Below are 11,351 nucleotides of genomic sequence, written 5' to 3' on the forward strand. Positions count from 1 at the left end.
AGATGGAACATAACTGAGGAAGAGGCCAGGCTCCAAGAAAAACATAGCTCACTGGTCTAACAGGGTAGAGATGTAGTTCTGGTTCTGAGGTTTACCTAGAAAGCAGTTTATGAGATCTTAAAAATAGTATAAAGAAGTTCATGTATGTGCTTCTTGAGTTAGAATTTATCTCCTGTTTTGGAGACATATTATTAGGTCACTTAATAAATATCAGTTTTTTTTCAGTATCTTTGTTTTTGTTTGCCAAACCTGAGACTTATGGAAACAGAAGCTTTTCATATATTTTCCAGTCTGGTTTACTTCAGCTGAGGAAACTGAAGGAGGCAGTTAACATATTTAAAATGTAGCTATAAGGCAAATGCCAATTTGTCCTCTCTAAATACTGTAAGGGCATGAAAGAAACTTGCAGCATGCCCTAGTGTGTTTTCTTTAGTCTCTGCCATCGGAAATACCAATATTATGTCAATGGGATGCAAAATGATTTCCAAAAGGTATGTGATCAGTGTCACCATCCCCTGGCTGTTTTGTTGAAGCAGTAATCCCAGGTACCATTGACTGTTCTAACCTGCATCAGTGGCTGGTATGGCGCAAAACATCGCCTGGTTTTGCCCACATCAAAAATAATGAGAAGAGCAAAAAAGCATGATTGGTCAAGAAAAGGATGAAGGAATTGAAATTGTTTGGTATAGAGACCAAAAAGGAAACCTAAGTTTTAAAACATGTAGAATTTTGCTACAAAGTTGAAGGAAAAACTATCCTTCAAATTGGCTTAGAAGAGGTCAAAACTGTGTCTTAAATGGCAACAAGGGAGTTGTAGATTTTAGATGTTAGAAAGAAAAATCTTTTTAATGCTAAAGATAGTGAAACACTTGAACAGATTATTTTGGTATCTTGTGGAATCCCAGTTAGATTAAACCTATTTTGGTATCTTGTGGAATCCCAGTTAGGTTAAACCAAGTATTTCTTTAGGAATATGGAAACAATGTTTCCTAATGCGTGCAGGCACAGGGCAATTTTGCAAGTTATGTTTTTTCTTGGATTCTAAGACATAAGTGCAATATAAAATCCCCTTTGAACTTTAGAGGCATTGCACATTCTATTCAAATGTTCCTTACACTTTAAAAAAAAAATCAATTGACATAATATTATCTCAAAATATCTAATATTATCGTGGTTTTGTCTAACATTCAGCTTCTGTTATCTCTTCATCTAGAAAAATTAAAAAGAAATCCATTTGATTCCTGGGAACCCGGCTTGGAGAAGTATATGTACCCTGCATGGCATAAAAGGATAGCAATATGCTTTTTTTACAGTTATGGTGCAAAATAATTTTAATGTAGTTTTTTCTTTTGCATGTATGCCAGCTTTATTCAGAGCCTTTACTTTCTTTTTTATTCTTAATTGTAATTATGTTTTGCCTTCTTCACTACTATACTTACGTCATTACTGGCAAGTAGGCTGTTGTTACATCCAAAAAAAATACTGAATGCAATAAAAAAAAAACATTTCCAGGCCATAGGTGGTAGATGTTAAGCTGTATGTGACAGGAATCCCACTATGAAAGACCTAACTGACTTGCCAAGAGTGAAACATGAACAGAAGATCAGCACTTCTGTGTCCTCTTCTACTCCTACCCCTAAAAGGTTAATAGAATAGTCATTTTAAAGTATGATTAAAGAGGTAAGTGCCTGTGCTTGAGATTTCTGTTAGTGAAACAAGAGAAACTCTGCGAGACCTCCGGGCTGGGGTAAGACAGGAGGTGCTGAGCCCCAGTCATGAAGAGGCAGTAAGTTCTAGCTGACTGCTGTAGGCAGCTTTAACGAGGCTCAACGGGCTCCTAATGTGGGTAACCACACTCAAATTATTAAAATGATGCCTTATTAGATCTAAGTTATGTATAATGTGGGTTATCAAAGGCTGCTGCTTTCATGGATGTACAGGAAAAATGACTTATCAAAAGGGTAGGTAGATATTGTCAGAATATTGGTTTGAAATGTTGCTATGAAGCAAGCTGTTGTGATTTTATAACCAGTTTTAAATTCTGTGATTTTTGACAGGAAGAACGCTGTAACTTTTTTTCCACCATAGCACCAGTGGATGGTAGATGAGCTTACTTCAAAGAGACTGCTAGTAAACTGAATGCAGTTTCTTTTATATATTAGAGTTGTTATTGTTTACTCTTTTTATTTGTTTTCCTCTACTCTGTTTGTTGAATGTTATTAATTTCTCAGCATTAGGAACACAGCCTAAAATAAGGTTCTTCAGACTTGGATTCAGTTGGTAAGCCAGAATGAGATAATTGTCTGGTTAGCAACAGATTAGCATTTTACAGTCCTGCTTATTATGGCAAGATTTACTGGCAGCTCTTAGGAACATCCTGCAGATCCACCCCTGATCTTTCTGCAGTCTATTGGAATATTTTCTTTTTGATTCTAGACCTCTGTTTCAAATAGGAACATCCATTCATATCATTATTCCACAACTGGGTCCTGATTTCATGCTGCTGTTTCTTTCCAACTAAAGCTTATTCAAGCAAATCAAAGTTCCTCACAGGTATTCATCATCTTGAGAATCATTGGATCAACAGAAGTTTGCAGCAGCACAGGGCAGCTTTTCAGAGCCAAGCAGCTTTTATTTGTCAGCCAAAATGAGGTATTTGAGCATGTCTTTGGGTGACAGTAGAGAAGTGAAAGTCTCGCAGTTGTGGTCATGGTAGGTACGTCTCTGCTTCTCTGATTCCATAAGAGCCTTCCCCTTCTGAACGGGATAGCAAAGCTCTCATCACACTATCCAGGTAGTCTTGTTTTTTGTTTCAGCCTGCAACCACATCTTTTTCACATACTTGTTCGCAAGTGATTGTTAAAAATTTATGTGACAGTGTTGATGTTGCCGTGTATCTTTAGAAGAATCAAAGCTCTGGTGCTTGCTCATGTTTTGACCATTCTTATACATAGTAGCCCAGGTACTGTGCTCCCTTGTTCCCCTGTTCGTATCATCCTACAGTGATTTGATATAAAATCAATGGATCACCCGAATCCTACACAACTTTTATGACAGTAATACAGAGTTTCTCTATACTACATGAAACAACTAGCAGTCCTTCATTGTTCATACAGTTCTTCTTTTATGGCAAGGAGTTTGTAGTACAGAGTGTTTTTGTTACTTTTATGGTCCCCCACTTTCTCCTTATTAATGGCCTTGTAAAGGAATCGCAGTAAAAGATTGCTGCATCCTAAACAGCCTAACTGATTTTGCTTTAATTATTGCCATTCTTTGACGATGAAGACTATCCCATGGCATCTGTACATATGGATGTACAAATAATATATAAAATACCCTAATTTAGAGCAGTCCTTTACTAGATAGGAAAGGTGAAGAAGGAAATACTTTTTAACTAGTACTGGGTTACTTTAGGCCATCTGTTTTTATTCCTAGTTATGTTATAACAATACATTATCACAATAAACTGTCCCCATAGAAATTTTTGGAAACTCTCAACTGTGTTTCTTCTGTGTGTTGCTCTTCTTTTTGCTGTAAAGAGATAGATGCAGACAGAGAAACAAACACAAAGAACATTATTTACTGTAACTTCAATTTCTAGATTCTGTGTCATCTTTCGGTTAGTAGAGCCATCTTTATATCTGATGCCTTCTGTATTTTCTTTCTTGAGGATTGTGCTGCACTTGAGTTTTCTTTTTCTGTGTAAAATGACAATAAAAATGAAACATGAGTTTGAAGTGTGTTTTTTTAATTAGAAGATGAGAATTTTCTGTAAATGCCTGGCTGTTGAAGAGACTATGACTCACATCGCTTTACAGGGGATTTTGAGTCACTGATGTAAAACATGGTAATGTCAAACGCATTATGAATGTCAGACAAATTTATAAGATTTTATAACTGTTGGGGTCAGTTGCATTTAGATATAGATGCTTGTATTCTTCACTGTTATTGCCAAGAGATGAATAAGAATATTTTGAGTCCTGAACCTGTTCTTCTTAAAAAGGATATGTGTGCATGCCAATACAAAGTAGTGTAATAACATATTTTCATAATGTCAGATTATTTTATGTGAATGTGTGCTTTTTCTGTGAATCCTTAGCTATAAAAATCAGAATGATTGATGCAAAGTAAGTTAAACGAAGACCAAGTTTAGCAGATTCTTAGTTAAATCAATTAAGGTACAGTACTTTCACTAAAAAGCTTATTTAGCTTTTTAGTAAATTACGAGGTTATAGAATAAAAAAATAACTCATAATATTTTATGAGCTATATTGTAATTGAATGCTTGCAATACTAAAAGAGACATAAAATGCAAAAAAATAGTCTTATTGGTTTGGAAGGCTGGCTGTTACATACTTCCAATTTCTTTTTTAGGTTTGTAGGTGGAGAGCTGAATATGTGTTACAATGCTGTAGATCGTCATGTTGAGAATGGACGAGGAGACCAAACTGCCATTATTTATGACAGTCCTGTAACAAATACCAAAGAGAAGATAACATATAAGGAACTTCTTGAACAGGTATATTTGAGAATAACCTTGTTACTGAAAATGGGCATTAAATGTTGCATAGCAGGTAGATACTAGAGAGGTAGAAAAGGTCTGCCTTGCTAGTTTATTCCTTTTGCTGTGCTCACTATTGATTTATAAGCTTCACTAACTGTACCCAATTATACTGCATCTAAGGGGTTTTGATCTTCCTCTAGTTCTTCTTTTTCTTCTACAGTTTAATAATGTTTTCCTAGTTGGTTAAAGTTTGAACTTTTCTCTATTGGATTTCTCCCCCCTCCCCGCCCCACAACAGTTCTTAATTTGTATTTAAAAGGTAAAGCAAAGTATTAGTCAAGTCACTTGACCCTTGCTACGATGAACAAAAGTACAGTTCTGTGGAAAGGAAGATGTGTACCTTGGCTATTGCTGTGTATAATTGAGTGTAAAACCAAACTACATTGAAGAGGGAGGAGCTCTAAAGAAAGGTGCATCACCTGCCCCACTGGAGGCTGTAGTGCGGGTTCTCTGCACCAGTTTTCTGTCTGGAAAGTCTGTGGACTTCCACTTCCCCATCAACTCAGGTAGCTTACCCTCAGCTGGGGCAGTGAGTACCCAGTTCTTCATCAGCCCACACCGATTTACTTGATACCTGACCACGGGGTGTTGCCACCATGGGTGTTTGCAGTCTGCCCCATTCGTTCTCCGCTCTCACAGCTGTCAGCTGGGTGGTTTGCCTTCATGCTGCTCCGCTGTTTAGCTGGCTTTTTTCTTCCAGTTACGTGTAGCAGTTGCACTTAACGCTGAGTACGAAGAAGTGCTGGAATCAGACTCAGTTTTTAAATCTACGGTTTAAAACATGAAATGTGGTTCACAATGCAGTAATTAAGTTTGTGAGGGTTTTATTCGACTGTTGCAAGAAAAGAGAAGTCGCACAGCTACAAAAAATGAGAAACGTGTACTGCACTCTGCCTTTTAAGGAAAATATAGAAAACATTTACTCCTCACCAGTTTTCTGTTGATTTACCAAGTCCAAAAAAGAACTTGGAAGTTACCATACAGTATGCTGGATCTAGAACAACAAGCTTCAGTGTTTAAAGAAATCGGAAGACTGTAAAAGGGCCCAGCTCCTTATCTAATTTTGTTTTTTATTTTATAGGTATATATTTTATGTATATGATATATATAAAAATTTGTAATTTTATATCTACAATTTTATGTGTCATGTGCCATACATAAATATAATACATGTGTATTATATACATAATATGTATATATGGAATCAGTTTATACATACATATACATATAAAAATACACACTTTTTATTTTAATGAAATAATACAACATTTTAATGTAAATTATCTTAAGTGGACTCTCTCTTTAGAAATTTCCTCTGAAAAGCACTTGAAAAGTAGCCTTTATTTTGCTTTTTAAGCTTGATGTTGGTATTAAGTCTCCTAAGTTTGTCTCTCTATATTCTCTATAGGCCTATTAAATGTTTTAGGATATGACAGATTTGTGCAGAATGAGAAAGTTTTGCTGTTTGACATAAACATCCTTTCCTTCACATTTCCTCTTACAGCAGCATTACCAAATGGAATGGAAGAACTGGTTTAAGTTTTCTGGGGAGATGTAGCAGAACTCATTCAGAAGTTCATTGTAATCTTACTGGTAGCTGAGTCCTACCTAAATATGGTTTTTGAGTTCTCTACAGTTTGCTCCTCTTCTTAAACAAAAACGAATATAAGTGAAAGGCAGGATTTGAGATTGGTATCTTGTCTGTTGAAGCTTTCTAGTCCACTTGTGTGGAATAAGTTTAACTTGGTTACCTGGTAACTACTGGACACCTGATAACAAAGGTATTCAAAGAGATCTGCTGCAAATGGGAGAGACGTGGGCTGGTGTATTTTGTCTTGGATCTGGTAGGCAGTAGGAGAGACTTTGAGAAAAGGCCTTCCAAAACCACTGTGGAGCATGGGTGATGGTGTTTGGCTCACAGCCCTCAGTCACTGCTTGTCACTGCCTTCTTAGTCTGCTCAGTGTAAGCTAAAAATACTGTATCTTGTCATTTTGAAATAGACTTCCAGTGCTCTGAATGTGTCATTATAGATCAGCATGAGTGCGGATCAGACATATGACCAAAGCTGATCAACCTTCTGGTGGGGAAAGAAGTCTTTTGCCTTCTTTCCTGAGTTACTTTCCCAATTTAAAATAGCCTGAGAGTGTGTACCTGTGTTCAGGCTGTTGTTTGAACTATCCGCATCGCATCCAACAAATGTTTAGTAGTCTTTCTGGCCAGTAAGCTGACAGTGTAATGAGATGTCTTTTCAGAGATATTGACTGTTCAAAATGTCTCTACAAGAGATCAGCACTTGAAATGGTGGAATTCTTCTGCCTTTTGGTAGTAAAAGTGGAGTTTATACATACCAGAAGTTATGGAGGATAACCGTGGATCACAGGATGGGAAGACACAGAGTTGTGTAGCAGGTTGGATCATTTGTTCCAGGATCAAACTCATGGTATGGATGAAAAGAATGACAGAGCTGCTTGGCTGAAGATGATGAGGCTCCTTAGGGTGGGTAGGATAGCTTGAGCTATGTACTCAGGAAGCCTGTTGTTTTCAAATTATCCCTATCCTTTTTACTTGTTGCACTGCTGTTCAGATCCAAGAGCTACAGCAATGCTGCAATTTTGAAGTTAAGCACCACTAAACTATAAAAAATTGAGAGAAACTTTGGAAGCTTGCGGATGTTTAGTGCCCAACCTGTGGGAAACTTTTTTTTTTTAGCAGAACTGGAATAGAAGGATTGCAGGACAATTTCAGCAATTCTTTAGCATTGTAAATAATGACAAGATCAGTTTGTGTTGATATGCTGTACAACTATACTGTCTTCACACTTGGAAAGTCTTGAGAATTACAGTTAGTTAAAGGGAAGTTGTACGTGGTGCATACAGTTGCATTTTGAGTGTGTTAATTATATGTTGTTACAGATGAAATCTTCCAAATGCAGAGAGGAGGAATTTGGCAAATTTAAGACATAACAGTCTTCCAGAATGTATTGATTGGTCTTTTTTCTTTACTGATGCCTGTTATAGGCCTTTAAATGAGGATTACAATGTTGGACTGAAGCCAGTGAAATGGGAATGCAGGTGAAAGTTTTGGGGCATTCTCTGATTCCAGTAGTGAGATGGCAGGAAAAGATAAGGGAGGCACAAATTCTGTTAGAAATATTACTGAATCTGTGTAGTATTAGGGAAATGTAAAGATACCTGGAAGAGATAAGGAACAACGGCTTCTGTTAAGTTAAAAACAATTTTCTTGATTGTGTTGGTAAATACTACCATTTTCAAATTAAGGCACAAATTAAGGCACAAGTTGTTAGGTAGGTGAAAGAACCCTTCTGTTTACATCATTGGGTGTATTCTCTAGAATACCTCACTTGCCAAAAAGAAGTCTGAAGAATTTGAGACTCATATTATTTGCAGTTGTTGACGCTTGACAGACCATATACACAGAAGCAGTACGATTTCTGTCTATGTGATTCTTTTCAACAACAACGCACAGCTAACGTGGAATTCAGTGCTGTAATAAATAATTTCTGAGTGCAGTATCATGATGGGATTAGGAAAACCAACACCTCCCCAAGCCTCTGACAACATTGAATATTACAAAGACATGGACGAGAAAGGTGGTCTTCAGGTTATCAACAATGGGCTAGGATGTAATTTCTTCTGTAGGAAGTTTTTTTTCCATGATTACCCACCCTAAATGCATCTTCTTCTGAAATTGCTGTGTTAGCCATTGCCAATTTGGATTTATGTGTGTATCTGTCTTGCTCTGCTCGTATCTCCTGTATATCACTGAGGAATCACCAAGATTGTTCTGTTTCTAGTAGTGTTTCTCAATCTTTATGCTTTACTCCATCTTCTTTCTTTGCCTCCTGCCTTGAAAAATGATTAATTCCTTCTTAGCTAGAAATAGTGACTTTCATTTCAAGGTATTTTTGCTCAGAGTTGATTTAGAATCAAAACTAGAATACGGACAGAAAATCCTACTGAGACTAACAACCCAACTTTTTATCCTCTTTGTCTGGTAAAGCAACATTATCTTGATAAAACTGTGTATTAGACTTCTTTAATGCTGATTTTTCCTTATGTTATTTAAATCTCAAATGGCATTCTTCAGTGCGTGTCCTAGAAAGATTTAACTGTGATGTCACTGGGGTAGCTCTTCAAAAATATCAATATTAGTGTTCTTTAAAGGATGAGACTAATCAGGAATTTACAAAGGCTGGTGTCTTGGGGTTTTCACATTCCACACAAAAGACTTCCAAATGACACTATAAAAGTCTGAAGAAGCAGCTGGAACTTGATCTTCCCTGACTGAAGATAGTTATCCTGCAGCATGTCAATGTCAGTGATGCCTACAGTAATGTGTAAGTTGGTGCAGCCTGGGCAGGTGGGTGAAGCAAAGCCATGCTGAATTAACTGCTGAGGCTCCTGATATTTCCACTATATGTGGTTTGTAGTTTTACTTTGGACTATGTTTAGTTTCATTCTTTGAACCGAATGTCCCATAGCTCACTTCAAAGCCGTCTGAACATAGCTATCACACAAATCTTGGCTTCCTTGACTTGTGGATTCCTTTAGTAAATGCCATGCTCACCTTTCATCTGTCTCACTGTTGCTTGATTTCTCTTCCCACTCTGAGTGGCTTGTTGGCCAAATAATGGCCTTTTAGGGGAACGTAGATGCTGTAGAAGTTGTGCAGAACGCTATGGGCTGTCCTTCACAAGTACCAGAAATTCCTTCTGAGGCAAGTGGTTGTTTGGAACCCATCTCTTCTGCAGAGTGAATGCTATGGCATCACTTCTGGTCAAACATTAAATCTGTGCCAAGCTGATGAGTATTACAGAATGCCCATTTCATCCTAGTCCCACCTTGGAGACACACAGTCCACAGCTGATCTGCCAAACCAGGAAGGAAAATGGCCCTTTCCAAAAATCTCCAGCTTCCTCTCAATCCAAAGAATTTCTTGGGATCTGAAGGAAGGAAGAAGCAATTACTGCAACTAACTTCAATCCCTGCAGCTGTCTGGCTGTATGAGAAAGAAATACAAATCATGCTGATTTGTATTTTTTCATGTTATTTGTGGAAGGGTGTACCAGCACTGCTACCATCACTGGGTAGGTCCTTTACACACTGCATTTCAGGAGAAGAAGGGACAGCGTGCTTGGGTTTTTGTGCAGAAGTCTAGGAGGACTGTGTTATCGAGGCATGCCATGTCCATGGCTTCTGTAGTTTTGAGGACTGTGCCTGGCACACAGGCAGAGCTGGGATGGGGCAAGTGGTCTCTGATGGAGCTTGTTCCTCCACAGAACTTCCCTCCCAGCTCACGGTCCCTGGGGAATCATATCTCAAGGCAAAGCAGCTCTCACAGTCAATCCAGAGGTTTACACCACCTTTCCACAACTCTGCGACCAGTGCTCTAATTCTACCAGAAACCTCCTAAACACAGTCCCATGCTCAATACGTGTGCAGGAAAGCAGTACGCACATTTACTCAGGTGGGCATCTGGACCACTGACTTCTCAGTTCCCATTGCCTGTTGTGGCAGAGAAGGCCGAGGGGATATTCCTGCATGTTGCTTCGTGGGGGTCCTCTGGGTGTTGCAGGCATGTAGACCTGTGTAGCACCATTGCCATGCTTTTCTCCAGGCTGTGTCCCAGGACTACTGGTCCTGGGACCAAGGGTTTGGATGTCCTTGGATGTCTGTGGATGAACAGCGGGCTCGATAAAGTGCTCTCCCCTCCTCTGAGGATCTCTGTTCAAGATCTCTCTGGTAGGGGCACATGCACCCTGCCATGTCTGAAGCATGGTTTTGCCACCATCAAAAGCATGGCCTTCATGTATTTGAAATGAACGCAGCACCACTTGTCAGTCCTCTCCCACTTGGCAGCAGGTGTGGCATTAGCAACAGTGTGGTGCGTCTGCTGGAGAAGCTTTTGCAGCAGTAGGAAAATAATTAAGACAATAATTAAGGCAAGTAATAGAAGAGCGAAGAGGCTGATCAAGGGGCACGGGGGAATAGGAAGGAGTACTTTCTTTAGTAGTCTTGGGAGAACAACACAGTGGAGAAGCTGAAGAGTGACTTTGGTTTTGAGGAATACGTATGTGATGTGGCTCTTTTTACACCATGAGATGCACTTCAGGGTGTTGCAGGAGCTCCTGGTATTTGAAGAATCCTTTTGTGTTTAGCTTGCGTTGAAGGACTCCACTGGTGAGACCCAGTCATTATTCAACCCATGAAGGCTTGAAATTCCTCTTTTGAGCATTTTGAGTGGAATTTCTGTTTTAGTATCCTCTAAGAAGAATTCTTTTGGCATGGACCAAAGCTGCTTTTTGTAGCTACTAGGGACAGCCAGGTGATTTACAGAACTGCAGTACTTCTCCAAACCTGAACTGCTAATACAGATGTAGTATTTGTTTGGTGGCTGGGTAAGAATAAAGCCATGCTCACTGGGAGCTTGCATTTGATAGAAGTAATTTAAGCCCAGATCTTTGAAGCTGAAAGCCTACTTGAGTTTCCTATTATATCACTTGGTCTCAAGTGATTTTATTACTGAAGTGTCAAATATATTAAAGTGATAGAGCAATCTTAAACTTGAAGAAAAATGGAGAAATAGCATACTGGTAGGAAAATAGCAACTGTAAAATCTTGAGTGATAAAGTACACCGTCTTAATGTAAACCATAAATGACAACACAGTGTAACAAAGTGGAAGCTTTCATGGCTTTTAACAGTTTAATGTCAGTACTCAATCTCCCCCCCCCCCCCATTTTTTTTTTTTTTTCACAACACACGTC

The 11,351-nt window shown here is 38.6% G+C and overlaps 1 protein-coding gene across 1 annotated transcript in view; it reads left to right on the plus strand.

Moving 5' to 3' along the window:
• Positions 1–4,374: 4,374 nt before the first annotated feature.
• ACSS3 (acyl-CoA synthetase short-chain family member 3) overlaps positions 4,375–11,351 on the plus strand; it is a gene marked incomplete at its 5' end in the record, with an annotated part of 63,918 nt that continues 56,941 nt past the window's right edge. Inside the window, one exon of the mRNA XM_009695891.1 lies at positions 4,375–4,519. Coding sequence (XP_009694193.1) covers positions 4,375–4,519 — 145 coding nt within the window. The remainder of the gene's footprint in view (positions 4,520–11,351) is intronic.

The sequence above is a fragment of the Cariama cristata genome, unplaced genomic scaffold, assembly GCF_000690535.1.
Source record: "Cariama cristata isolate BGI_N322 unplaced genomic scaffold, ASM69053v1 scaffold2192, whole genome shotgun sequence".
In the NCBI taxonomy this organism is placed as follows: Eukaryota; Metazoa; Chordata; class Aves; order Cariamiformes; family Cariamidae; genus Cariama; species Cariama cristata.